This window comes from Brachycentrus maculatus, unplaced genomic scaffold (genome assembly GCF_059751285.1).
Source record: "Brachycentrus maculatus isolate JH-2025_06_01 unplaced genomic scaffold, ASM5975128v1 h1tg000010l, whole genome shotgun sequence".
Taxonomy (NCBI): domain Eukaryota; kingdom Metazoa; phylum Arthropoda; class Insecta; order Trichoptera; family Brachycentridae; genus Brachycentrus; species Brachycentrus maculatus.
The window spans coordinates 516,764-544,424 of record NW_028280764.1 but is presented as its reverse complement, the minus strand read 5'-3'; the positions used below and the strand labels follow the sequence as shown (position 1 = coordinate 544,424).

General features: G+C 36.5%; 1 protein-coding gene across 5 annotated transcripts; it reads right to left on the bottom strand.

The window, feature by feature from the left end:
* Positions 1–133: 133 nt before the first annotated feature.
* Nipped-A (Transcription-associated protein Nipped-A) lies at positions 134–25,988 on the bottom strand. Of its 5 annotated transcripts, XM_088261365.1 has the most exons (40): positions 25,761–25,988; positions 25,468–25,660; positions 23,556–23,861; positions 21,784–21,978; positions 21,072–21,238; positions 20,683–20,918; positions 20,078–20,282; positions 19,324–19,563; positions 18,407–18,701; positions 17,868–18,071; positions 15,950–17,785; positions 15,661–15,859; positions 15,345–15,580; positions 15,020–15,260; positions 14,739–14,937; positions 14,329–14,656; positions 14,077–14,238; positions 13,185–13,436; positions 12,907–13,106; positions 12,747–12,817; positions 12,391–12,596; positions 12,077–12,247; positions 11,762–12,004; positions 10,742–11,685; positions 10,418–10,656; positions 10,107–10,344; positions 8,919–9,105; positions 8,030–8,166; positions 7,799–7,952; positions 7,569–7,712; positions 7,209–7,479; positions 6,890–7,101; positions 6,107–6,811; positions 5,849–6,013; positions 4,938–5,279; positions 4,665–4,845; positions 4,167–4,392; positions 3,289–4,073; positions 2,866–3,005; positions 134–2,612 (listed from the first exon to the last, which is right to left on the bottom strand). In XM_088261365.1, exons 2-40 carry the CDS (start codon positions 25,612–25,614, stop codon positions 2,313–2,315), a joined length of 11,709 nt encoding a protein of 3,902 aa, XP_088117491.1. In that variant the 5' UTR covers positions 25,615–25,660; positions 25,761–25,988; the 3' UTR covers positions 134–2,312. The 5 variants fall into 5 exon arrangements, with proteins under 5 accessions (XP_088117491.1, XP_088117456.1, XP_088117475.1 ...); XM_088261330.1 differs by having other exon boundaries at positions 12,907–13,436; positions 25,761–25,975; XM_088261349.1 differs by having other exon boundaries at positions 4,167–4,350; positions 12,907–13,436; positions 25,761–25,975.
* Between the last annotated feature and the right edge of the window lie 1,673 nt (positions 25,989–27,661).

The window sequence follows — 27,661 nt, the reverse complement described above, 5'->3', positions numbered from 1 at the left end:
GTTCCTTATGAAAAGCATTCCATCAGTAAATATCAATGTAAACAACATGAACTTATGATTTATAAAAGCATTTTATAAAATAATCGGGAAAATGAATAGGTTTTAATTTAAAAACAACAACAACAAAAAAACATTTTTTTTTTCAGAAAAATATTTAATAAAGAGAAAACACTTATTGTATGTGTTGTTTTACATTAAGTAAAACTTACATCCATCGCAACAATCGTGGGATCATACAATCATTATTCGTTGGCAAAATAATTAAATAACTTATTTTATAATATGTACAAAGTAAATTCTTTAATAAGAGTTTTTGGGAAAATATAATCTGATTTATTTCACGTCAGATTTTGCAACATATGTTTACAATTCGGGCCTGAAACTGAATAGCAGCTTTAGGCAATTGGGGTCAACTACGGGAGTTGGTCACTCTGCAGTTTTAATACAAAAATCTTAATCTGCAGTTTTAGTTGCAAGCCGACTGCAGCTGTCAATTATGACTGCTTTAACCGCTAGCACGTACACAATGAGATTTTCGTATTCAAATTATGCATTTATTATATTCATATATTGCAATACTCAAAACGGTAGGGGTCAACTGTTTCAAGCAGCAGCTTGAAACAGTTGACCCCTACCGTTTCAAGCTGCTAATCCGTTTACTAGTGCTAGAAAACAGGTTAGAAATGTATTTTTAATCTATAGAACTGTGGTTATATTTGAGTTTTGGTTGTAATGATAGGTGTCTGAATTTTAATATACAGCAACTATAACCAACTTGTTATGAATGCTATATGCCCATATTTTTATCTATGTCATTTACTGACAAACTGCTGAATAGCAGTGAATGGTTTGATGTGCGCTTGCCAACTAGTATACACAATGTCTAATTAACGCCTTTGGTCTACGAAAAGTTGACCATAAACTTGGATATGGTAGCTATGACAGTTTGGCTGTCCAAATTTAAACGGACATTTTTTTTTGTACATTTTTTTTTGTATTTTTGACTAAGTAGAATCTACTTAGTCGCAATATGCAAAAAAAAAGTACTACAAAAAAAATGTCCCTTACTGTGTTTTGAGTTTGGACAGCCGAGTTGTACTTACAATTAGATAGATAAGTACACGATCTTAGGAAAAATAATATTTAATAACAGATACATTGATAATGAACTATTCTCAAAAGCTTCCCTTAATGCAAAAATAATAATTTGCAATCACAGCTGCTTTCAAATGACAGATCGATGTTGAGGTTCTGTGCGGTAGTAATAGAACATTCCGCGATCACGCTTTACTTCAAACTGTTACAGTAAAACTGTTATATGTATTTAAAATAGAAGGGAGAAAATAGAAATACACAATTAAATTGAGCAAATACGAAAAAAATCACCAATCTTAAAAAAAACAAAAGTAGATGAGTTCTAGAATAATAATAAAATAAAATATTTGAAAAAAAAATTGCTCTTTTATAAATTAAGACTAATTCTTTTTCTTTTTATAATAAATTTAACTACAGAAATCAATATTTTGATTAAAAATAATGACTAAAAGATATGAAAATTATCTTCAATAACATAAAGAATAGTCCAGAATGAAATTAAATGTGAAAGACTAAAAATAAAATAAAATCAAAAATATCTGTAATATTCTAAATACAATTGTTAAAAAAAAATCATTCAACTACTCTGATAATCAGGTAAGTTTGTTTTAAATTTAAATTTATTTTTTAGTTTTAAAAAAATATTTATGTAAACTTTTTCAAAGACTTGAAAATACTGCAAAAATCTTTAGTCTTGACACTGCAAAATCACTGCAAACTATGCTTATGTAGCTGGTTGATTTGACAATACATCTTTCTCAACAGTTTTTTTTTGTTGTTTTGTTTTTAAGGCAAAATATTAGTTTGAATTTATGAATTAATAAACTTTTCCTAAAGTTTTACGAAAACAGTGTTGGAAAAACGATAATTTTGTAGTGTTTTGCAAATACAAATGTAATAGGAAAATTACAATAATCGTTAATTAACAACCTTTTATGGTAATCACTGAAACACATGATCATTTTTTTATTGGAGGAGCCGGAAACACCATTATTGGGAATCAGCATGTCCAAACCACTATGGGTTTCAGCACCATTCTAATTTGCTAGGTATAACTTGGTAAGGGGAGAATTTGTTAATGGTCTTTTATTTCACTCTTAATACTAACAAAAGCTTTTGAGGATAGCAACTGTAACAAACTAATTCTTAAATTAAAATAAAAAAATATCACTGACAATATTGTCTAAAAGGAGTCTCTAAAAGTAATAAGAGTAAAGTTATAGCCAAGGATGCCACGCAGGGTCCATCCGACACAAATTGTCGTGACTGTTGGCTGCTGCCACCAGAGTGGCCACCTTACTGTCCGTCCCGTCGAACTGCGCTAAGGAGTTGAGCCGGTTCATGATGGCCGTAACAGCCTTGGTCACCATGCTGATGATGGTCTCGTTGTCTACCTCCGTGCTCTTGGTGTCGGCGTTGCTGCTCGACGCAGAGGGAATGTTATTCTTGTCCTCAATTTTTTTCTTGTACCCGGCAATCATCTCATCTCTGAGAATTGTTCTGAGAATGGTCTGAATCTAAAAAGATTAATAAAATTTTATTGATTTATACGAGCAAGTCCTTAGATTTGTCAAACTTGTGTGTTTTGATCGCATAAAAATTATTTTTACTGTTTACTATGAGTTAGTTATATCAAGAAATAAACATACAAAAAAGTCAATTTCAATTTTACCAAAATATAAACATATAAATAAGAATATTGATTCCATCCAATTATTTAAATAATAAAATGTCCATCAACCACATTTTACTGCGTTAAAAAAGTCATACCTTAAAATTGGGTGTTACAAGACACCGAGCGGAAGCTATTACACACGCTGTCAGTGGGCCGGCTATTCCAATGGATGTAATGAATTCTGCAATATTGGGTGTTAGTCGGAAAGGAACTGGTCTGTTGGCCTCCAATTCTCCTAAAAGCATCCAAATAAATTAGTTTTATCAATTGATTGTGTTCATTTATTGGGCAAGATTTTTTGTGAAATCAATAAGAAAAAGTATTAATTTATTATTTTTTTAAAAAGTTTTTAGAAATTTTATTCCTACAATTTTTTAAGCTTTTACTGTACTCAATAACAAAAGACAGTAAAAAGTAGTAAGGTAAGGAAATTCATGTTCATAAATAATAAAATAGTGTTACACTTTGAAAACCTGAAGTACATTGGTACATTAAAAATTGGCAATTAGAACACATACCTGTTGCATCGTCGATGTCAAACTTGAAATAGGAGATATTAACAAGGCCAGAATCCTGGTGTATGTACATCATATCAGGGTTCAGCCGAGTGAGGTGCAAGACATATTCGGCAAAGCAGAATAAAGACAACTGTAGGGTGAACATTTTGCGGAAGGTCCAGTAATCCGTGGCGGATTGGAACGTCCTGCCGGCCCAGTCCTTAAGCAGCGTCCGGGGAACCATGTTAGTCTGCACTTCCTTGAGGATGTCTCGCAGGACCTGGTGGGAAGCTTGCGAGCCGCGGGCCTGCACGGCGGCCAGGCGCTCGTAGTAGCGCGCCACTGGAGCGTCGTGCTCTACATTGTGCACGTTGCAAGCCGACCGATAGATGTCCAGCAAGGCCATCGAGCTCGGGTTGTCTTCCACCAGCCGCATCTGCGGGGAAACAGCTACCACCTTGGGCACCGTGAAGTGCAGGAACCTTCTCGACGTTTCCTTTTGCTTTCCCAGGTACAGGTTGAGCATACGCAGCAACTGGAGCACTCTCTCTTCCCTGCGAGCGTCTCCCAGCCCTGAGTCGTTAACCACGAGGTAAGGATAAATCTTCCCGTTGTGTCCTCTCATGTAGAGTCTCCTGGCTGCCGTGTTGTGTTTCTGGACAACCTCCACTCTGGGCATGAAGCGGGCTATTCTGATAAAGTAATGCGAATGCTTGGGAAGAAGAAATTCTCCGGGAAGATCGACATCGGCGGTTTTTAGACTGAAGTTGGAGAGGAATCTACATTTTTCTTCAATGAGGAATGATCTGAAATATGTAATGGGAAAGATTAGCAATCAGTGCCGAGACGACACTCTAGTAAGGTTGTGTAAGAGAAGAGAAGATGGATAAGAAACGTACTTAGGTAAGAGTTTGGTTTTGGCTTCGAGTATTCGGACCCACTTGTTTAGCTTAACAATGAGGTTCTGTAGCCTCATGGCTCCGGGTTGCGTGAAGTCGAAGTCGGTGGTGAACTGTCCCTTCATCTTCTGAAAGACGGGATCTTGGACGATGGCTTGAGCTCGGCGCGCCAGACTCTCCGACGCTGCAGAGGAGAATGTTGCACTTACAGAACTTGATATATTTTCTGAAATTAAAATAACATAAAATACTGAAAATTATAAGCGCACAAAATAAAAGAGCCAATAGTTAAATAAAAAGGACGGCACATTTAAAATAACTATGAACTAAGTTAAAATAGGAAGTGAGAGTGCGGGCGGAAGAAGTTTTGAAAACATAGAACTTTTTTGCATTTTAAATTAAAATTACGAAGCGCATACGTGGCAAAAGTTAATTTACGTCGGTACGTCTTTCTAAGCTGCCGAAAACCCTACACTATGCAAAAACACTGCCACCTACTCATGCCAATTCCAATACCAAAAGTCGAGACGAGCTTCTTCACAAAGTTCAACGTATGCGGAGTGATGGTGGCCTCATTCACGGACACTCGGTTGTCGAATGCGATAGCGTAACACTTGGCCAGTCCTTGCTTCAGTTGCCTCAGTACCTCTTCGTACCAGTTCTCCCGGAACCAGACCATCTGTAACAGGATATGAGAGCAGCATGAGCGCGAGAAGAGTACACTTGGGAGATATAAGATATTTGCGCACAAAGTACGGCAGCAGGCCCTACCTGGTCCACTATGCCCTCCAAGGAGGACAGGATGGTGGGGTGCAGGTCCCGCTGCATGTGCATGATCTTGGAGCAGCGCCACATGGGCAGCGTGGCCTTGATGGGTCCCGTTTCCGCGGCCGCAGGGGTGCTGGAAGCCCCCACCGATGTGGTGGAGCTCTGGGAACTGCTGGCGTCACTCAGCTCGCTCGGCTGGGGAGTGCTGGACGAGGGCTTCCCCCCGCCCCCACTGCCGTGCGCCGCCAGCTCTGCACTCTTGTAGCGCTCTCGTTGCTCTATTTTCAGCGTGAGGTAGAGAGTACGGATGGGGAAGTACACTGCTTGAGGATATAATCGACCCACCTAAAAATAATAACCTTTAATATCCGCAACTAGTTTCCACTACTGCCATAAATATCAGGTTGTTGCATTATAAATGTTGGATTATGTACGAATTTAGTAAAAGTACAAAACTTTTATGTGAAAATTATTTGTCGGTTTATTGCACAGGTCTTTCATAAATCTACTCAGGTAACGATTTATGATGGCAGGGTCTACAAGAAACTGCTGTGCAAGGCATCGTACTGTTGTTGATGAATTACGTCTGTCACCTGTCATTCTACCTGTGGCTCATTTAGAAAGTATTTTTGAAAACGAGAAAGAGAGAGTTATGTTGACCAGCCGGGAAATATCTTATCTCTTCTATCAAATATGTAGTAAAGGAATTAGCACTGCTAGTAAACATGATAGTCTTTTAACAATAACTGCACATTTAGGACTCCTGAAAATCTGACATTTGAGGTACAACAACCTGACATAAAATGAGTCCTTGATAAGTTTCGAGAAGAAAAACAATGGACATAGTCATTGTTTCCCATCAAATAATAATTTTACATTAAATGTAAAATTAATGCCACAAAAAATAATTGTACCTGTATAAGCAAATTCAAGATAACATTCCCTTCATATTGGACTAAACAGCAGAGTAACTGGGGAATCCACGGCAGCCACTGAATGGGAGGAACTCCGACGGAATATCGGTCTACAGCGTCCATGAGACTTCCCTTCTCATCATCGTAACTCAACATCCAAAGTACCTAAAAGAACTCGGTAATGTTGATAATGCACAAAACATATGAAAAATAGCATCAAGCATATTGTAAATTGAAAAATGAATTATATATATATACCTTAGTCAGGTGTTTTCTAGATTTAGATTCATTTTGATGTCTACAGGCGTGCAAATAGCAAGTCATAGCGGACACTCCCACAGTAATCTGTCGAGGGTCTTTAGTAAATATCTGCTCTAAATAATCACCCCACAGCCCCCAAGCCTTCACCAGAGTGTCGTGAAGTTGAACTGCAGCAGAGAAAGCCTTGTTGGCATCTTCAGACCTTCCCAGCTGTGCCAGTAACAGCCCCTTGAAGGCGTAGAACTCGGCAGTCATGTCTTTCGTAAAATATTTAAAGTTTGTCGACTCGATCATGTCCAATCCCTCCTGCAATTCGGTTTTACCATTGGTCCATGCCATTTGTAAATGACATTTGACTTGCTGTCTAATTTTCTGGAAACAGTCTACAATGGGAACACTGGGGATTGTGTATATTCGCTGCAACGAATCCAAACACACTCCCGACAGATTGTGCTTTCGAGCTATTTTAGCAAAGTGTATGATGGCCTGAGCGCTGGCGTGCACACCGAGCATGGAGTGATTGGAAGCTTGGTCAGTTTGAGACTCGTAGTGAGTGGCGATGAACGTGTAATGGTGTTGTCTCCAAGTAAAGATGGCCCCCCAGTGAGAGAGGTTATCAGCAACCACGGGAAGACGGTTACGCCACGTTTTAACGATAGCTTTCATATCGTGCAAAGATGTCGGACGACCATGAAGAAGACCCTGTTAATACACAATATTGATATTAATAGAGAGTAATGTAAGAGAGAGGATAGTAAAATATTGAATTAGGTAGAGCACCTGGTGAATTTGGGCGGCCTCGGAGAGTTCCATGATCTGCTGGGCTGCTCGCAGGAGGGGCAGGTGGGCGTGCGATACGAGAGAGGGGAGGCGGCGCCACTCCCTCATGCAGAGGGAGGAGGCGGCCTCCACGTGCCGCTCCACGGCACCCAGGTGCTGCTCTCCCGGCTGGCAGATGTTCAGAAAGCCACGATACAAATTCACTTGCCAGCCTAAAAACCACCGCATATTTTATCGAGACCTTGCCACCTCGGGTTCTTTGATTCAGGTCAGACCTAATTAGAAAAAAACTATAAAAAAGATATGTTTCAACTCTTACTCATTTCTTTGGGACAACTATATTCCACCTCTGCCAATGCTTCCTTCATCTGAATCCAATTAGGGATACGCCAAGAGCTCTCCAGTATGAGGAAGGGGTTTCGCTCTCCTCGCGTCTGTCCTATTTCAAGAAGCAGATCCCACTGATTGAGTTCTTTGGCACACTTTATCCAATGGTTAGTCCACAGCATACATTCCTTCTGTATAGAGTACGGAGCAGGGCCCATTGAACAGTCTTGTTTTAGCTTAGACATGGCAACATCGTAAGCTCCCTGAAATAATTATAGTTTCACAATTCACAACCTAATTATGGGCATTAGGAACAATCAAGGGAATAATGGATACAAGGAGCAATGCTCACCTGTGCTTGCTCATAAAAGCCTTGTTGTTCGTAAGCAATGGCTACATTAGTTTCCCTGTAGTGAGCGTGCTTCTGCCACAGTCCTGACCACATATCTTCTTCGAAAAGCAGTTCGTACATGTCACTCAACGAGTCCAGTATGTCCTTCAAAAACAACATCAGTTTGTGATATTCATTCCAATGACAAATGTTATGTGTCAAGTTTTCGGGGCATGGGTATAATAACTTACGGTTTGAGGCATGCTTTCCGGCTCGAAATCATAGCAATCTGAAACATCTCTCTTTATCTTTGCCGCTATTGTCGCATCAAACGCCATTTGTTCCAACTTAAGGGTCATCCTGTGCCATAAATTATGAGACTTTCCAAGGTATTTCATCAGTGCTCTGCAATATTACACATTTTAATAGTACAAACTGATTATATTAACTAATCAAATTAAAGCATTCAAATTAAAACTTACGGTTTAATTACTACAGTGGGATTACATCTGGAAAGAGCTTCTACGAAGGTGGTGATTGCACTTAACTGCGACTGGTGATCTTTCTGGATGACATGAGTTCCAGAAGATATGAATGGAACCATCTCTGAAATAAGTGTCTGAAAGAAATGCGCATATAATTTTAACAAAAAATAATATATTTAAAAATAAAAAAATCTGAGCAATTGATCAATACAAGCAGTGGGGGATTTTTGGCACCCATTTGCTTCTATACATGTTTTATCATGATATTAGGTCTTATCCGCAAAGTTGGTTTTGACCATTAAAACATAGCCATAAACTAAAAACCACAAATCATCGCTCAAAAGCCTGTCGTATCTGCGTTTGCATGAAGTTTAAAGGAAAACATTTTTTTGTAATTGAGGTTTTAAACCATTTATAGTGAAATGTAAACTATGCATATGGAAACGGATTATTTTTTTTATTGTCGATTTTGTATTTATTTATTATATATTCAAAGAGACTAAAAAAATGATACCCTGCCAATTTGATTTTTATTTTTGAAAAGAAGACATTAGCAAGAGAGCAAGGAAACCACACCGACTTTGAAAAAGTTATTTACATGAAGATTTTTTATTATCTCAAGATAGATGATGAAGAATATGTGTGTATATGAATATGGGTATAAGTCTGGGCATTTACAGCGCTTACGACCTGTCATAGGCTGGTTGAAGTGATCACTTTATATACGTGTAACATTTATCATTCTACCCACGATTGACAACCATACTACTTAAATTTCGGAAGTTATATTTATGCTGCAATCGAAAAGAAGTAAGCCATATGAATTCTTACACTTCTATATTATTTTTCCATCTATGTTCAGATATCAATAAAAAATCTAACTCACAGTAAGTTGTCTCTCATCGAGAATGGACCAAAGTTTGGGGAACATGTTGATCCAGACCCAGTGTGCCAGTTGCTCGTCCATGTGACACAGTTGGGCCGCCGCCACCAGCAGTTGCTCCGTGCGAACCTTCCGAGCCGTTTCCAGGAATTCCGACTGTTTACCTATCAGCTGTGTGAGAGTTTGTTGCCTGCAATATAAATCATTTGTTCATAATCTTGTTCATCTATTATTCAATGAAAAACAAAACAATAGTAAATTTGCTAAGATTATGAAATATTGATCATATCCAAACATCTATATTAGCACAATACATACTATAATTCTCATAACATTATGACAAACGCATCTCAAGATATGAACATTTGAAATTTGCATTGAATTAAAGGTTTGTTTATTATATACTAAAACAGCTTGATTATTTAAAAAAAAAATAACACTTGTAATAGGCCACTTAATGAGTTTTATTTTATTATACGCGACTAGATTCGAAAACTATCAGATGTTTTCATCTACAGGTGAAAATTAAAACTAAAACTGCTTATTACTTCGAACACTGATGAATTGAATTTTGTCAAATTCTTAAACATAATCCAAACTCTTCTAACACGGTGTCTTTTTTCTTTTAGAAGTATATTTAATTGTACAATGTGCTGCAGTTTTCAATATTTCTTTATGAAGATGTGCTAATTGTACCATTTCTGGTATTGCATACGTTTTTTCCTCACACATGACTATTGAGGTTATTGATAAAAGAGTGTAGTGTTGAAGGCTCTGCATTTGATTCCCAGGAAGGTTAGAATAAATATTAGTGATTTTTCACTCTAATACATATTTATTATCACCTTGGACTGGTACCCGGAGGACAAGACTGATCACCTTGCCTTTATGTAATTAACGATCGAGATATCATAGCGTGATAAAACAAAGTAGTACCTTATGATCAAGTAATATAAAACACCTATTCATGTTTCAATCATATAAATGAGGTCTTCTGTATTTCTAGTCAGATTATATGTAAAACGATACAACAAATGTTTTTATTTATTGAGTTATAGACAATATATTTTTTTTTTATCATTTGATCAATTTTTTTTATTGTTGTTTAATATTGAAAAATATAAGCATCTGGTTATAAAAACAAAATACGTAATGAAGTGGGGTGGATATTATAAAATGGGAAACCAATACCTATTAGGAACTTGTTTGTCTGCTTCATCTCGTCTGTTATTAGAATTTGAATCCACACTAGACAAATCCATATCCAAAACATCTTCCTTGTCCTGATCCATACTCTCGTAACTGTCTGGAACTTCTTCCATGCTAGTGTAGATTACAAAGTTTTTCTTTTCATCACAATCTGCTAGATTAATAACAGAAGCGATGCTAGGCAGATGATTCACTTCATTAGAGATGTGAATTTGTGTACCTTCAATAATAAAATAATATTTAGTAAACCGGACTAAAGCTCATAATTTTTTTTTTGCAGTTATTATTCTTACTTGAAACAGCAGTGACAATCAACAGTTCTATGCACTGTTTAATCCAATAATGTGGCCCAATGGCATCCCAGTTTTGGGAACAAATAATATACAGCAACCTATCGTGAAGTCTCCGCCTCATAGATCCATCAAATACTTCGAAGAATTTAGCTCTTATATGTGGCTGTGAACATCGCAAGCCGGATAAGAAGGCAGGTTCCAATTTAGACGTAAGTTCTGAAGATTTCAAATGCTCATCCCTAAAAATAAGAATTTAATATTGTATTTAATTGAGGTAACATTCATTATGGGTATAATTTTGAAAAATGAAATAAATTGGTCTACCTGTAGACATAATTGACTAGTTCAAGATACTGCCCATTCAGTTCCAGGTCATCGGGGAAACGTTTCTCCACATATTGCATCATCTTGACCAAAAGAATAGATTTCTCCCTGATTGAGGGAGCTTGGCTTAACGTCACTGAATTGCGATTCTTCATCCAATCTTCCAGCATTTTAGTGATAGCTTTCATCACCTTCACATCCTGAGTTTTTTCGATGAGTCCAACCAGTATAGTTCCAATGAAAGTTTTCCTCATTTCAACACCCATTACCACAACTCTGGTCTTTATCAGGTCGAGACTGAGAATAAGTAATTCGGAAGAAACTGGGCTCGCTTCCGGATTAGCCGGGTTCAGATGTTCTTTAGCCATCCGTTGCAGCACTCGCATGAATGGAGTTATGAGTCTGTCTATATACGACTCGTTCTTCATACACGCAGCTTTGAGCATCATGAGAGTGCCATACAGCGTGCTAGGGTTAGCCGAAGCGTTCTTTTCGTAATTAGCGAGTCCTTCAAACACCATCTTGCTAACGCAAGCGTAGAGTGTTTCCAGTTCTTCATACTTGGAAGCGATATTTGAGCCTGTAGGTTCGGTAGGAAACAGCTCCATCAACTTAGCGAGCAAACTGTGCACTAAACGAATTACTTTAGAATTTGTACTAGTAATACAAGCGGCCAATCCTCTTTGCATCGGTTTGAGTGATGATAAAATCTGCTCCCGCTTCATAACCCCTAAAAGGAAAGTTAACAATTCCAAGGCAGTGCAGATGTTACCAAAGTTGGGTGAAGAATTTTCCACATTAGTGAACACTTTGTCGAACCAAGCAAGTTTCAAATCACACTGCTGAGGCCAAACATCAGGTTTGAGAGCTGTCTTCAGAAGTGCCACGCATCGCCGGGCCAACTGCTCTGCCGGGGAGCCGCCCACTGCCGTTATCTCCGTGGTCTAGATTCACAAAATGCAATCAGATGAAAACCAAGTGTGTTTTGTTCATAAGGTAATTAGATAAGAATATACTAACCTGAACTTGACAAGCCAAACGCAGTAAAAGATTCAGAACTATATCAGCATGTGCTCTTTCAATGGGTTTGCAAGATTCAGGATCGGCTTTGGGAATGGACTGAGCGGCACTCGAAGTGGACGATTGGGAAGGGCTAGTCCAGCCAGTGTTGAGTGCCTTGCGAGGCTCGAAGCCTCTGTTACTCGGATCCTCTGTCGATGGTCGCTTCATTCCAAAACTAACATTTGCTAAACTTGTTGTTCCCTTAAATAAGACAAATCATATAAATTGTTTCTTTAAATACATAATGTGCACTATTTAGGTAGAGCAGTATACCTCTTGTTCTTCGCCTTCATCTTTGATCCTCTGTAGTTCCCATTTTACTATTACCTCAGCAAGATCCACCGCCAGACGGCGGTGCTCAATGGAAGGATTTGCGCTGATGGCTAATTTCTGCATTGCACCCACCATGTGTCCTACAAGTGCATGTCTAACCGGGTAGTAAACCTATAGTAATTTAAGATAAACATTATATTATTTTTCTTAAAATTTGCTAATTTCAAATATTTTTTAAATTTTGACTTTAATTTCAAATAAATGGGTTTTACTGTATAAATAAAATATTGAAAAAATCAGTAAATAATTTTTACTTTGTAATGTCGAATGACTAATTGTAGGATGTGGAAGAGTTGCTGCATAGTGTGGCCATCTTCGACTATGATTTTCTTAGTCCAGTGTGTCAGCATGGTGTTTCCATCCTCCATCCGATAGGGCATGGCTGGTGTCAGGATCTCCAGAGCTTGTCTCACCACCTGTCTGGCTTCCACGGCATGGGCCTTCAGTAAACTATGAAATACTGAAATCAAACAATTCATATCATATAGCTGTACATAGTATTTCAGGCGATATACATTGAGAAGAAATTCTCCAACTAGAGCGGAAAAGAGGTTTACTCCGACACCATAGACTACACCCTCATAAAGCTAATATTATTGCGCATAATTACCTTGAAGCACGATTCTTTTATGGATAGCAAATTTGGCTATGATATGACTTAGTAAAAGATGTCCATGATATCTTAAACAAAAAATAATATGGATTAGTAAACGTAAAATTCTGTCCATATTACAATACACAATATAACAAGTAAACAATTTTACACCAACCTCGTTGCAGGGTCAACATAATTCTTTACTAGTAAACACGGCCACGCAAATGTCATAAGCCTTCTTAATTTATTTCCTTGCTTTTTATTATTAGCATCGTGAATATGGGCAGACGCTTGCTCCAACAGTAAACAGGCAAACTGAAGCAGTGATATGCGAACGCTGTCTGAACAACCAAAAGGATTCTCAGGATCTATGACCTGCAATAGTGTACAGCTCGTTAATATTGCCAGTACATAAAGATATTCCGTGTATGCAAATAAAAGGTCAAAACTCACATTATTGATGAATACGGAGACCACGTTATCAGGGTTATCCTGGTAGGGGGCAGGCGGTCCTCCGACAATCTTGTGCCCCTTTTCAAAGCTTACAGCGAAACAAGGAATTAATATCATTTGTAAAACTTTGGCCTTTAAATCTTGAGACATTGTATCAGTTTGGAAGTGTTCCACAAATCGAAAGAATGCCCGTCTCTTCCATTCGACGGTATAGTTTTGCGCAACCGTGTTCTCGAGAAAATCTCGCAGAAACTGAAATAAAAAGTATGTACATATAAATATACATTTAGGTTGGTACACCAAATAAATACATCCAAAAAAAATGTCTTATCTGAAATTGTGAAAAGGGAACCAAAATTTTAAAAAACCAATTTGCGAATTCGAATAAAAGTCACCCATTTTTCATATACAAAGTGATGCAAGGTGATGTTTTTAAAGTAATGCATGTTTTTTGTTGCAAAATATTAAAATGTATTTTTTTATATGATTTTCTTTTTACTCTTATATAAATTATAAGCTATTTTGAAAAAAATTGTAATTCAGTTTTTTGCTCCATTTTTAAAAATAATAATCTAAATACTAAATTTATATTAAAATTTAGATAATAACTATATTAATAATAACCAATTTAAATTACAATTGCGGGAGAATTTCATAAATCGCCAGTCAACCATTTTTATTGCATTAAAAAAAAAATGGTTATCTTTTTTCACATTTCGAGCGAAACATTGTTTTGAATTACGAATAATTAAAAGTTTTGTATGAAAACAGTGCTGGTGAAACCTGAATTTTGTTATATTTTTTTTAATTATGGCAAATTTTCATCAACAATGTTTAAGTTTTTACCGAATCTACTTCTATTTGTCACTGGATTATACTTCAAATAATTTACCTGAAAAACTGGAATAAAACGATTACACAAAGCTCTCAAAAGTTGGAATAATAAATCAATATCGTTCGGATGGTGGCAAAAGTAATGTAACAATATTTTGACTATTAATTTTGGCTCTTTCCAATGTGTAGAATCCACTGTATCAACATTTTTATGTGTTTCCTGTAAAAAAAGAAAAAAGAAGGCAATTTAAGGCATTGAATACATTTTTGTAATAATAATAATAATAAAAGTTAGGGTTCGGTTAGTTACCTGATACTGATCATTGCACCATATCCTCTTGAGCGCTTCCACAATATCCTGTTGAGTGGAGAGCCACTGGTCATCAAATTTGATAAGCAACGAGATGATTCTAATGGCCTGATGTTGCATCTCATTCTTGTCAGCGTGCGTAAGATTTGGGGGAGCGTGAGTGTGCGCCAGGAGTAAGGTGACCAAACGTGACTTCTTCACGGTCTGCAGAACTTCCCGATACGGCTTCCCCTTCTCGTGGACTATGAGGTAAATAAGGAATCTACTGGATTGCTGATCCTTTATGCTATTGTCACTCAAGAATAATTCCAGTGTTTCTTTGGGAAATCTGCAAGAGAAGTCACCATTTGATGCTGTGTAATTACATTAATAATAGTTACGGTTCGGATGTAGAATGGGATTATAAGTACCTTAATAAAAACTTGATGAGTGGTTCTCTAAAGGGAGAGCCCGCTTCGATCATAAGAGCCTTCTCCGCATGGAGAACCAAACGGCACAATGACTCCAGAGATTTACTGGATGCAGCGGGGATTTGATGGAAAATACCAATCAGCAGAATTATCTTCTGCTCATTTTCGCCAGTCTTTGACGCACCGAGGAAATTGGTACCTATGATGTGTTACAGTTATATTAATAATAATCATTTAAAGTAATTACAATATAATTGGGCACATTTCATTAGTATACATACCTCTGCTTGTTTGGATAGCATAATCCAAAAGCTTCTTCAAAAGCTGTAAAAGCTGTTCGGAGAGTTTTTCGTTGAAAGATGAAGGGAAGAGTTGAGTAAGATAGGACAATCTTTTGGCACTATTAACACTCAGATTTCTATAGTCTCCGAGAGTTAGTAGAAGAGGCCGCATTACTGGATGAACAATTTCCATATCTATTTGAAAACCACTTAAAAACTTCTGCATGCATTCGAATCCAGCCTGTTATAAAAAAAATAAATTATAACAAATCATCTATCTTTATTACATAAGACAAATGTGTGTATAATCACAATCTGGACTTACATGCTGTAATTCTGGGTCAGATTTCTCTAGAGTTTTATATAAAACATTGAAAATTTTCTCCCGGAAAGTAGGTGCTTGAATATAATGGCAGGAGGCTAAAGCCCTCAGTGCGGATTTTCTCAATGGCACTAAACTGACGCTTTTATAACAAGCGTACTTGCCCAACAATGCATCATCAGCCTCAGAAATTGCTATCAACTCGTGGAAGAAGACTTTGTGCTCAGTAATAGACAAATCTATCAAAATAAAAATAAAAATCACATAAATATCAGTTTAAAAAAAAAACAGATGAGAATAAATACCAAGCTATATTTACCAATGGTGAAAAGTCGAGGATTGAGAGTAGTGCAGAAAGTAGTGCCATCCATAAGACCCATCTGAGCATTTGCAGGTTGATGTCGGAGTAAATGCTTTTTAGGCGGAATGATGTCAACTAAAACTTCTCTATGAGGATCCATTACTTCAGTCACAGTTTTGTTTTGTAGTTCCGCTATCAGGCGGAGCGAATGCATGGCCTAAAAAAATACACGCATAATATGATAAAATCCGATACTCGGGAGGGTAAGTAAAAGAGTAAATGCGAAGTAAAAGCGCACGATGCTTACCTGTTCTCTAACAAGTATATGAGGACTGGTAACCTGACGCACCAACTCGTGCAATGCATCTTGCAAAGCTTTATTCCGAGCCATCATCACTTCTGTCTCCAAAACTCGCAAATTCTGTTCACTGACACCATTGGAAGAACCGGTTACACAAACTCTGATCATCTTCTCCAAATTAACGGTGGCCATATCGATAGCTCCGCTAGAAACTTCCCCCGTCAAATCCATCATTACAAACAGGAAAGCTTTGAGGAAAGTAAACATATGCTGATATACCCATTTCATTGCCATCTTCTCAAACATAAACTTAATAGCGATACAACCGCCGAGTTTGGCATACCACGCCCGCTCGTAACACAAGAGGGACATCCTCTCAGCCAGGTACTCCATCAAGGGGAGCTGACACGCTCGCTCTTTTTCACCTAAGATGGTAGCGGCTGTTTCCATCATCAAAACTAGAGCCAAGTGTCCAGGTTTACAAAGTTCTTTTTCTTCATGCCCCATAATCACAGCGATAGCATCAATGAGTACCAATGGATCTAAGCCGGTACAAGCCGCACCCTTCCTTTGGGTGAGAGCGAATGGACCGGCTTGTTGAGCTACCGCCACCATAGTGTAATGTCTAACTAGGGCTACCATCGTAGGCAACACGAGATGGCGCAGTTCTTTAATAGCAGCTGCCACGAACATTCCAGTCAGGGCAGTTTGGTGAGTCGCTCTAGTTACGCTGTCGGAACATTTGTAATGAGGACTTGTCATGGGGGATATTTTCCCTTCTAGGAAGCTGGGATGGAGGAATAACTTTTGCAAAGTGTGCTTGTCATCATCCAAACAGAGAGAAGCGGCCAAATAACATCGCAATACCTCCCAACACTGCTTTCTATAAAATGGATCTGTTGTGCTTGATTTCAGAGCGCTGAATGCCGTATCTATCACCTTCGATATTGAAAATTCTATCGGTCTGTGATGTTCTTGGAAATAAGCGATTACCGCTGGTCCATCGGATTCAGTTTCTTTATATTCCAGTCTCTGAGGTTCTATCATCATTTTACGATTACCGCCGCCAAATTTTCCTAGAACTCTGAAGGCTATACGAGCGACGTCATTATTCTGCAGTGTTCTCCATAAAGCTTGCATCAAATCCGCTCTCACGGGTTGGATATGTTCGTACAAGAAGTCTGGCTGCAGATTATCCACGCACAGCTCCAAAGTTCGTAGGCCTTGAGAAATAAGTGTATGCGAGCCGTTAAGGGCAGACACCAACGGATCCATTAACATAGGCAGATAAGGCAATAAACTACTCAGGCGAACGGGAACAGTGAGACACAGTTCCACAAACAAGTCTTTCATGTGTTGTTTGTGTAGTCCACTCTGCAATCTGTTCAGACCCTCTAAGAGATTAGGCAGAAGAGGAAGGAACTCTTGATACAGGAGATCGTGGCTTCCACCGCCGATGGATCTAAAGAGCGCTCGTAAAAGCAAAAAGTAGTTATAAGGTTCCTTTGCCGTCATGGCGTATTCCATAGCTTTATTGACAATACTATGCAAATGAGGTCTTAACATGTGCTCATTTTCAGAAGGAAAAAGACTGACTGATCCAAAGACTAATTTAAATAATCTAAGGTATAAATTGGAACGTTCAACATTGGATCCCATTTCTTCCATACGCTCTAGGAGGTACTCGACTAGGACTGTGGCAAATATGGGAGAGATGGACGGATTAGACAAGAATGTATTGGCTATTATTTGTAAAGTCATATTCTTGTTTATTCTTTCGACCATGTGCGAAATGGTAGCGGTAAATATTTCTTGAAATGTTTGCGGATTCATCATTGAGAACTGAAAAAGAAAAAAAAATGACAATAAAAATCGCACAAAAGTAAATGAAGTTGAATTATAGCGAGTAATGTAGGACTCATACCACTCCACTAAAATGCTCCAAGACTTCTTTTTCCTCTTTAGAGCGCACCATACTGGTGGGTGGGCGCGGTGCGGGAGAAGGGGATGGTGCAGCCTGAAGTGTGTAGATGTCCAGAGACTGTAGGCCCCAACGAACCAGACGAATAAACATCAAGGTCTCTCGTGGTTGAAACTGTTTCTGACTCGGTGACCCGTCGGACCCACCCTGTGACAAAGAGACCTTTATTCAGAAACATGCAGTAATTTACTCAGTAAAGCCTCTATTTCAGATTTTTAGTCTGGTGGTATGTTTATGTAGAAGTGTTACCCAAAAAATACCACACTACTTACACCATTCTTTCTCTGTACAACATAAAAAAGTCTAATTTATTTATCGGTATCCATTATTTTTAACTACATAAAAGTTTTTTCTTCTTAATCCCTCAAAAGAAATGTTGAAATTGTTTTTATTTATTTAATATATATAAACATATTGATGATAAATTACACACACACACACACACACATACACATATATACATATAAAGTAGTAAGTCTCACCTTGCAAGAGGCACATCCCCAAGTAATGGTTTTCACGCCGCACACAAGAGTTTTGACTAATGTTCTGTAATCCGCTACATTGTAATTATTGACTTGCGAAGAAGGAAAGCCGAATTTGGACTTTTCTTCATTTTTTTGCGCAAACACATCTATGGTTTCTTGCGAAGTCCTCTCATCTTCGGCCCGCAAGTCAGAAGAACTGGCAGAGAGAGGCCCCGGGGTTTGGGGAGTGTTGGGAGGCTGGCCGGAGGGAGCAGCTCCACCCGAAGCAGGGAAAGTGTTGCTGGGAGTTTTACTATAAAAAATAAATCTTATTATTTATTATGCTTAGTTTTCTATCAGTACATAATGGAGCGTTCAATTCGGGATCTGCTATTCGAGTACACTAACGAAGCTTGAGCCACCCTATTAGCGCGTGTAAAGAGCAACAATGATAAACATTACTCAAAACAAAACACCAAAATAAAGTTGTACTATTTTAAGAAGAGGCGAATGAAAAGCATATCGCTCACTCTTTCAAGAACGTCATAAATCAAAAATCGATCATTTTTAGTTGCGCATGTTTTCGGAATGCCCAGAAAATGTACTATATCTGAGCAAGAGGCATATTTTTAACTTAATATTTACCCGCTACAGGGCAGAAAGTGTTGTTTTTGCATTTTGAATGAAAGGTATTTTTTAATTATTTTTTTTAAATATGCTCAATATTTTTCAAATGGAGAAAAAACCTTCAGGTTTTACCTAAAAAGATCTGTTGCACAGTAAAAAGTTCAATATGTGACATGATATTTATTTTTAATATATTGTATTACATTTTTAAACTTTAAAAACGTTCTACTGAAAAATCAAGTTTTTTGATTCAAGACGTTCTTGAAAGGAGTGAGCGATATGGAAAAAAATATATATACAATGATTACCATTTGGCCATTAATATGGGTAACTGAAGTTTGGAAATAGTCTTGAATTTCAAGACAAAGACTTCCAGTATCCGCAGTAACAAGTGGCGGCCCTGCAGGGCGGGCGCAGCTGGCGTGGCCCCTGCAGCTCCCGCCCCCACCACCGCCGCTCCACTGCTCGAAGGAGTCACCTCGTTCTCCGAGTACTGGCGAATACAGTCCACCAGGTTTAGTAGCAGCTTGCAGGACATGGTTTGTATACTGAAAATCACAATTTAGTACTACATGAACCATGAAGATGTGCCGAGAGCCGTCATCCAATTATCCATTGAACAAAGGTTATGTGAAATTTTGTGGATTAATTAATCTCTTTCACTTTTTGACTAACTGATCAATGCAACTACCTAGTGGCCCGGGGTGAGGCCAATGTGTGTTTAGTGTCAGCTTGTGTAATTTGTGAAGGCGATTCATTTGACGATAATTATAAACACTGATAAAATAAACTTGAGTGGAAAGCCAATATTTTAATTTCCGTAATAATTATGATATAAAGATATGCGTGTGACAAACTTTTGTCAAAAAAGTAAAAAAGTTTAAAAAAAAGTTCAATAATTGGTAATTCAAAATAATATTTTGGCCAAATTAAAAATAAAATTTAAAGAAAAAAATCAATTGAAAATATTAACAAAAATTGACAGGAAAATTATTAAATGAACCTGTAACCTCAACTGACAATTTGACCTGCACATTATGTCGGCGTCTATTGGTTACATACCTGGTTGGCAAGGATTCATCGTGCACATTTTTGGAGAACAAATGGGCAGCTCGAGCGAGGTCAGTGAGCGAGAGGTGCTGCCTCACGTGGTGCACCAGGTCAGCCAACGTGGAATACGCGATGGGGCGAAGTGACTCGTGAACAGTCCACCCGCCTCCCAGAAGAACATCCTCGTCAAACAACCGCTCCATGTATGGTACAAATTCTATGAGGAATAAATTACATCGATTATGACAAGCGGTGCCGTGGTATACGTGGCCAGGCGTAGCGTATTGATGTTGGAAAGTAGAGTGAAAGTGTGCCTTATGGCCTTCCACTTTTCAGCATTTTAATATTGCTCGTTTATCAGTAGGTGATTGAAATAAATAAATAGTAATTAAAAAACAACTAATATCAGGGAGTCATGGCAGACTTGGCAGTTGGGCAGACTGCAAACTTACATCGCAGGTTTGTTTTCCCCCAATTTCAAAATGAATTTTTTAAAGAGATATATTTTCAACTGGTCTGGGTATTTGTGATGTATTTTTAATATCTTTCGTCCCCATCCTCACTCCTACCCGCAGACAAGCCTCTAAAACAGAAACTCAGAAAGAAAAAAATCATACTTATTCTTAGTTCTGTAGCCAAGATGTGTCGAGTGGCCACTATGAGTTCTTTTCTAGAGTGCGCCACTTCTGGAGGACATAAGGTCAGCAGTCCTATAATTCCCTTCACCATCTGCCCGGCGTGAGTAGATACCTGTTCCTGGTAAACTCTTATGATGTAAGCTAAGAATGCCAATGTTTTTATTTGGGCACCTATAAAATCCACAAACACTTCCTTATTGAAACTTGGGGATTGCCTGAAAAAAATCATTAATTCCATTATTGGAAGAGTATTGCATATAAAAATAATTGTGTGAAATGTGAACAAATTTAACCAGAAGGCTCTGTAAATCATACATGAGGTATGCGATAATAAGTTAAAAATAAAATGAAATGATATATTATTATACCTGTGTATAAGCGATGGTTGCAGAGTAATAGTTTCCATTATCAGAGGAATGAAATTGCCAACTTCTTCATGAACATTTAGCTTATAAAGTTGATACATTAAAACTACTATGATTGGTAATTCTTGAAGGACTTTCAAGGATAACACGGACTTTGGAATGAGATTATACTGAAAACATAAATAATTATCACAATGAATCGCTTCAACATACCGGTGTTGGGACTATAAGTTTATAATCGTATAAGAAACACATATATTATTATATATTATTAGATTTTTTTATGTGGATATAATTTTTTTCTATATTGCAGAAAGTTTAATGAACCAGAGTAGTCTAAAATATTAAACTATCAGTTTAATATTTAGACTACTCTAGGGACTATAAGTTTATAATCGCATAAGAGACACATTTGGCTCTTGAGAGTTTTCTGAACACTAATATGTGTGTCATAGATTTTTTTATGCGGATATTATTTTTTACTATATTGCAGAAAATTTAATGAACCAGAGTAGTCTAAAATATTAAACTTTCAACCACTTAGATGCCTATTTCGCAGAATATTTGCGAGAATCACCGCACAAATGAGAGAAGCATTCAAATCTGCTCCGGTTCAAGTACCGAATGCTGTTCCTCAATAGAAAAAATTAGATTCATGGCCACGAAAGGATCAAAGGTTCAGGATAGACTGGGTGTAAGTACATGATAAACATACCGTGACAACAGTGCCATCCACTAACTTCTTCTCGGTATGTATCGGTGTCACAGTGTAGGTTTCGAGCAACAATTGTTCCATGTTCACTTCCGAAAGATCTTTAACGCGTAAAGTGGATCGGGGTTCAAAAATTTTTGGCAAATGATTTGGCAAATCTGAATAAATGGCTTTAACCCATTGTAAAAATTTGTGGATCTGAAAAAAATAAATAGTAAAAATAGAAAGGTGCAATGGCCCCCTCAAAGTTTGCCACGAGATTTTGTGTGGCCCCCACATACGAAACACTGCCATAAGGTAGTGTGTTAGAATGTATAGTATTACCCCAATTGTTAATTTACACAAGGTGAGGTGGGCAGCCTTGTGCTTTTGGTACCAATCTAGGATAACACATCAAATTATTTTGGTGAAAATATTTTGCTACTGACCCAATCGAGCATTGAAATTAATTGACCAAATATACATTGAGTTACTTATCTAGTAACCCCTTCTATTTATCTATGATGAAAACTATTTTATTAAACAACATTCTCAATTCGTCATGTAAAGGTAAATACTATGTGGTAGACAAAATCGTGCGACTTTTAATGTCTCGAGTTATACAATACAACCGAGTTGGTATACCGTAGAACGGGGCTACTTGAACTTTGATGTGTTACTTGAGCCCAGTGCAAAAAAGAGATTTAAATCAGTATTTGGTCTACAATAATGAACGTATTGTGACAATAAGTGTCACCTGTCAGGGAAACAATGAATCATGTCGATACATTCATTATTGTAGACCAAATACAGGTCTAAATACTTTTTTGTACTGGGCTCAAGTAACACATCAAGTTTTAAGAGTTTGCAGAATACGCGGTTTGTTGAGTTTATCTACTAATGTCCATCCTCTTAACATTGTTGTATTGTTGACCTGTAATTCACTAAGCAGTCACGGCTACGCAGCACAAAAATATAAATTGTATGTGGCTGCCAGCATAACAGCACACTAGGCATTCAGAGGACTCTGGCTGCCTAGTGTGTTATCGAACAGCCTCTTACAATCTCTAATATTGTTTATTGCTGCCACTAGGCATGTGTAACGTGTCATGTAAGACCCGTAACACACTAGTGTTATGGGTCTTACAAGATTGTGTGACACGTTACAAGATTAGGTCAGTTTGGACTAAGCATGTGATATTTGGCAGTCAAATAATCTAATGTGATAACCACTATATTTAGGAATAATTGGTGGTTAATAACCACTATTTCAAAAGAAACATCCATTCAGGGTATGAAATGACGACAATTAATTTTAATATAATTTTTTGACATCTCATCAAAGATGAAGAAGAATATGGAAGTCTGGGCATTTACAGGGCTGACGACCATCTAATATGAGAGTTAGATCTGAAGAATCTGCTTAGTAAAAAGCTTCTTTATATATCAACAATAGATGTCTCTAGTGAAGTTCTAGTGATTCAAGAACAAGGTTTCTAAATTGGTTCATATATATAGAGCTTCCGAGAATTTGAGTAGTGTGATTGTCAATAATGGGTAGAATTAGTGAATGTTACACGTGTGTAAAGTGATCACTTAAACCAGCCTATGACGGTCGTCAGCCCCGTAGATGCCCAGACTTCCGTATTCTTCTTCATCTTTGATGAGATGTCAAAAAATTATATGAAAATAACTCCTGTAATTGGAGATAATCCAGATTTTGTGAACAAGTATTTGGACACACTCAAAATGTTGTAAATTAATTTAAAAATAATTTTTAAAAAAACAGCACTTACGTCTACTTCTGGGTTATATGCCGGTCTGTAAGTTTTGTGCATTTCCATAAATATCTTAAGGCACACTAAAACATTTTCCTCATTTTCAATTTCCATCAACTTGAGCATCAAGATGAGAATATTCTTGACATAAGGTCTCAGTGTTTCGCTAATCGGCAGCCGGTGTATGATCTCTAATATCAGTTTTCGTACTTGTTGAATATTATATTCAGCTATAAAATGAGTATCTCCATCTTGGAGAATTTTTAAAAATATTTTGAGGGAATGGTCCAGGAACTGAGGATACTGAGCAGAATTTATGATTACCTATAATATAAAAAAAAATAAAACAAATTAAGTGAAAAATTATATTAGTGTTCGTAAAATTTCAAAAACAGAATTCTGAAAATCAAAAACAATCGCTCATTTTCTTCTCTCGAGATAACTCGTAGATTGCGTTCTTTGCTAGGAAGCCGACTACGAGTTACTTGCCATATTCTTGCAGCTATGATAAAATTTGTAGCGTATCAGCGCTAATATGGATAGATGGCTTCTGGGAAGAGAACAAAAAATCAACGCTGGCTTACATGAACTAAAAAATTATCGATAAATGAACAGAAAATATGATTATAAAAAAATATTAAAAATCAAGAAAATAATATTTTTAAAGAATTAGCTTTCTAGACCGGAATTCTGAAAATTGCCATGGCAGTCAACGTGTTCAGAAAAAAATTCAAAAAACTTATTCTAAAATCTTCTACGGAAATTATTCTGCATTGAAGACAACATGTTTTTGTACTAAAAGAAGCGCAGGATTTTCCAAATTTTATAGAAAAAGTGGATTGACAGTAAAATATAATATGCGTATAATAAGTGAATTGTGTGAATTTTTTTGAATTGAGACTTATTGTGTTGTGACCATTTTAGATACTTTATGTTTTCATGCGATGGATACGTTTGTAAAAAATACCTATTCTCAGATATAACGAGTAACGGTTATAACAATCAAATTCAGTTGGTCCCATCTTCCTCGTAATAACCGAGTTCGACTGTAGTTACAAATTGCAATGATGTGCCCTCACTGAGTTTTTTCAAAGGCACTTTTTACAATACTTGTTTATAAAACTATATAAAAGACAAATGTTTATGATATACAATCAAAAACGACATGGTCGAATGATGCAATCTGTTTCAGATATACCCACCTCCATCATTCATTTATGAACAGATATTTTACACTTAGTTTATTTTAATGACTTTATGGGTAATGGAAACAGGTTGTACAACTCTATTGCATAGTAATCAAAGTTCTTTAAACCAAAAGAGGTATGGTTAAGGTTGTGTAATGGATCTTGTAGTTCTATGTACATTTCCATAAAGTGTGTTAATTGGATTTGTATGCTTTGCTAGGAGGTACTTTCTCGCGTTATGTGAGAGTAATTCTAAAATGCATATGTAAGAATTGTTTCAGTATAGATTTGTATGAGTGTCATAACTTTTAATTTGTTTAATATTTCCTCTATGGGAGTCCGTCTCGGAACTTTTAAGTATTATTTTCATTATTGACTTTTGGGCAACAATAACACTATTTAATAATGCATTATTCATACCACCCCAAACAATAATTCCATACTGTAGAATAGACTGACAAAGCGTAGTAATTTTTTACTTATTCTTTTGTATTTAGGATGTCACATATGGTTTTAAATATGTATGTTATTTGTAGAATTTTCAGTTTGCAAAATTTTAAGTTTTTGTCAATTACAATAATTATTATAAAAATAAATCCCACCTTTATTTGAATATGAAGGTGGGATTTTGTTCTTGTAAAAAAATATATGGTTTCTGGCATAGTTTTCAAACTTAACTTGCGCTCTTCTCGATTTCCACCATCCTAAAGTGAATGTAAGGTATTTGAATATTTGTTACATACTTCAAAATTCTCGCTCAGCTCCTGTGCGGCCTTAAGTTTGATTTCATCTTTGGCTCCTGGATCCGCCAGCATGGTGACATAACTTCTGTATGTATTCATCTGGGCTAAAGGGTCCCCAGACACCCCCGAGGTTGGTGGTCCCATCATTGTGCAGACTTACGTGTTGTATACAAAACACATTATTTCTAAATACCTAAGAAATCAAAAATATTTATGTTTATCATTTTAACGTCGGATATAGAATCAGATGTAGAGATGTAATACAACATGTTTGAGTATATTTAATAACTCACTTTGAAAAATAAATCAGCAAACCGGTATCGTGTTTAAAACATTACTGAAGTATAAATCCTAAATTTCCGTAAGTAATGTTTATTAAATATAAAATTATTTGCTATAAGGACCCTTGTTCTGTTTTGAATGCTTGCAATTTTAATTAAGCAAAACACCAATTTACAAAAACATAACACCACCGGCCAACCATTTTGCAACAGTTCAGGCCATAGACAGTTCACAACACTAAAAAGCATAAACTATTATTGATACTGCTTTTATGACTACATAGGTAGGTAAGCGTATGAACGCATAGGTAGATACTACGCATGTAATAAATAAAGATATCGATTTTGTGCCCGAGATATTCTTGTTTTTTACCATTTAATTTTTTTTTTAAATATTTTTTTATCATTGTGGCATGAAAATGTAACACCCTCTTTATCATTCATCGTTCACTTTGTGTAATACTATTTTTATAAACACTTATTCGTGACTACCGGTTTCGGAATAATCATCCATCATTGGGTCATTGAAATAAAATTATTACAGTTTAACATTTTTACAAAAATAAAATTTTGAAACAGAGAAAGAAGACAATTGAATCACAATGGGATTATTTTTTACTTTGTTTGGATAATCTAGATTTTTTTTAAATAAGAAAAGCAAACAATAAAGACCTGCCCATAATCAATAACCAACTAAATTTAGTTTAGAGTCCCCATTTAAAAAAAAAACAATTTTAATTCATTTGTCTTCTTTCTCTCTTTCAATTTTTTTTGTACAAATTTCAAGCCGTAATAATTTTATTTAATGACCTCATGATGGAATGATTATTCCGACATCGGTAGTTATGAATAAGTGTTTATAAAAGTGGTATTACACAGTGAACGATGAATGATAAGGACAGTGATTTTTTTATATATACAACATTTTGAGTGTGTCCAAATAAATTATCTGGTCAAATTAAAAGCTTAATAATAAAAAATGAAAATGGTATTTTCTGGCGTTTCTCATGTGTGTGATTATAATCCAGGGTTCGGATCTCACATACTAATATAAGAGTTTCTGCTTAGTAAAAAGCTTCTTTTTATCTCACCAATAGATGTCTCTAGTGAAGTTCTAGTGATTCAAGAACAAGGTTTCTAAATTGGTTCATATATTTATAGAGCTTCCAAGAATTTGAGTAGTGTGGTTGTCAATAATGGGTAGAATTAGTGAATGTTACACGTGTGTAAAGTGATCACTTAAACCAGCCTATGACGGTCGTCAGCCCCGTAGATGCCCAGACTTCCATATTCTTCTTCATCTTTGATGAGATGTCAAAAAATAATATGATTTTTTAAATGTTTATTGTTCATCAATTACATTCGATTTGTATCTTTATTGTGGTAAATTCCGAAAAAAAAGTTTTTTTCAGTACGTTTAAAAGATTTTTTTTTTTTTGTAATAAGAATAATGAAAAATATATAATATTTACCTCTATTTATTTCATTAAAAAAATAGTTAACATAATATTACAAAATGTTGGGTAATTTAGATAATATACATAGTGCTTTCGATTTGAGAAGCATGAGCAATATTGAAAGAGTGGTTTTCTTTGAGTATTTATTTTTTTCATATATTTTATCTATCGTACAAAATTATTGTGATTGAAAATCTGAACGATGCTTTATAATTTTACACTGGCTGAATGTAATTGAAGCTTTTGAAGGGGTGTTTTGATTTTCACAAGTATTGAATAAATTATATTACACTTAACCAAAATGTAATAAGCTATAGTTACTTTGAATGAAAGAAATGCAGAATCTTTTACTAGTTTTCTTATTTTAGCTATGAACTTCTATACAAGTCTAGTGTTCGAAGGAAGCGAGCTTTATCGCATGAGAGAGATATACTCTTCCAAGTGTGTTTTCTAATG

Coding starts and splice junctions, on each gene's coding strand:
- Nipped-A (XM_088261330.1), bottom strand. CDS start 25,614: ATGATGGGACCACCAACCTCGGGGGTGTCTGGGGACCCTTTAGCCCAG. Junction 14,239..14,328: donor GGTGCAATGATCAGTATCAG/GTAACTAACCGA, acceptor CTTTTTTTACAG/GAAACACATAAAAATGTTGA. Junction 13,437..14,076: donor GTTTTATTCCAGTTTTTCAG/GTAAATTATTTG, acceptor TTTTTATTTCAG/TTTCTGCGAGATTTTCTCGA.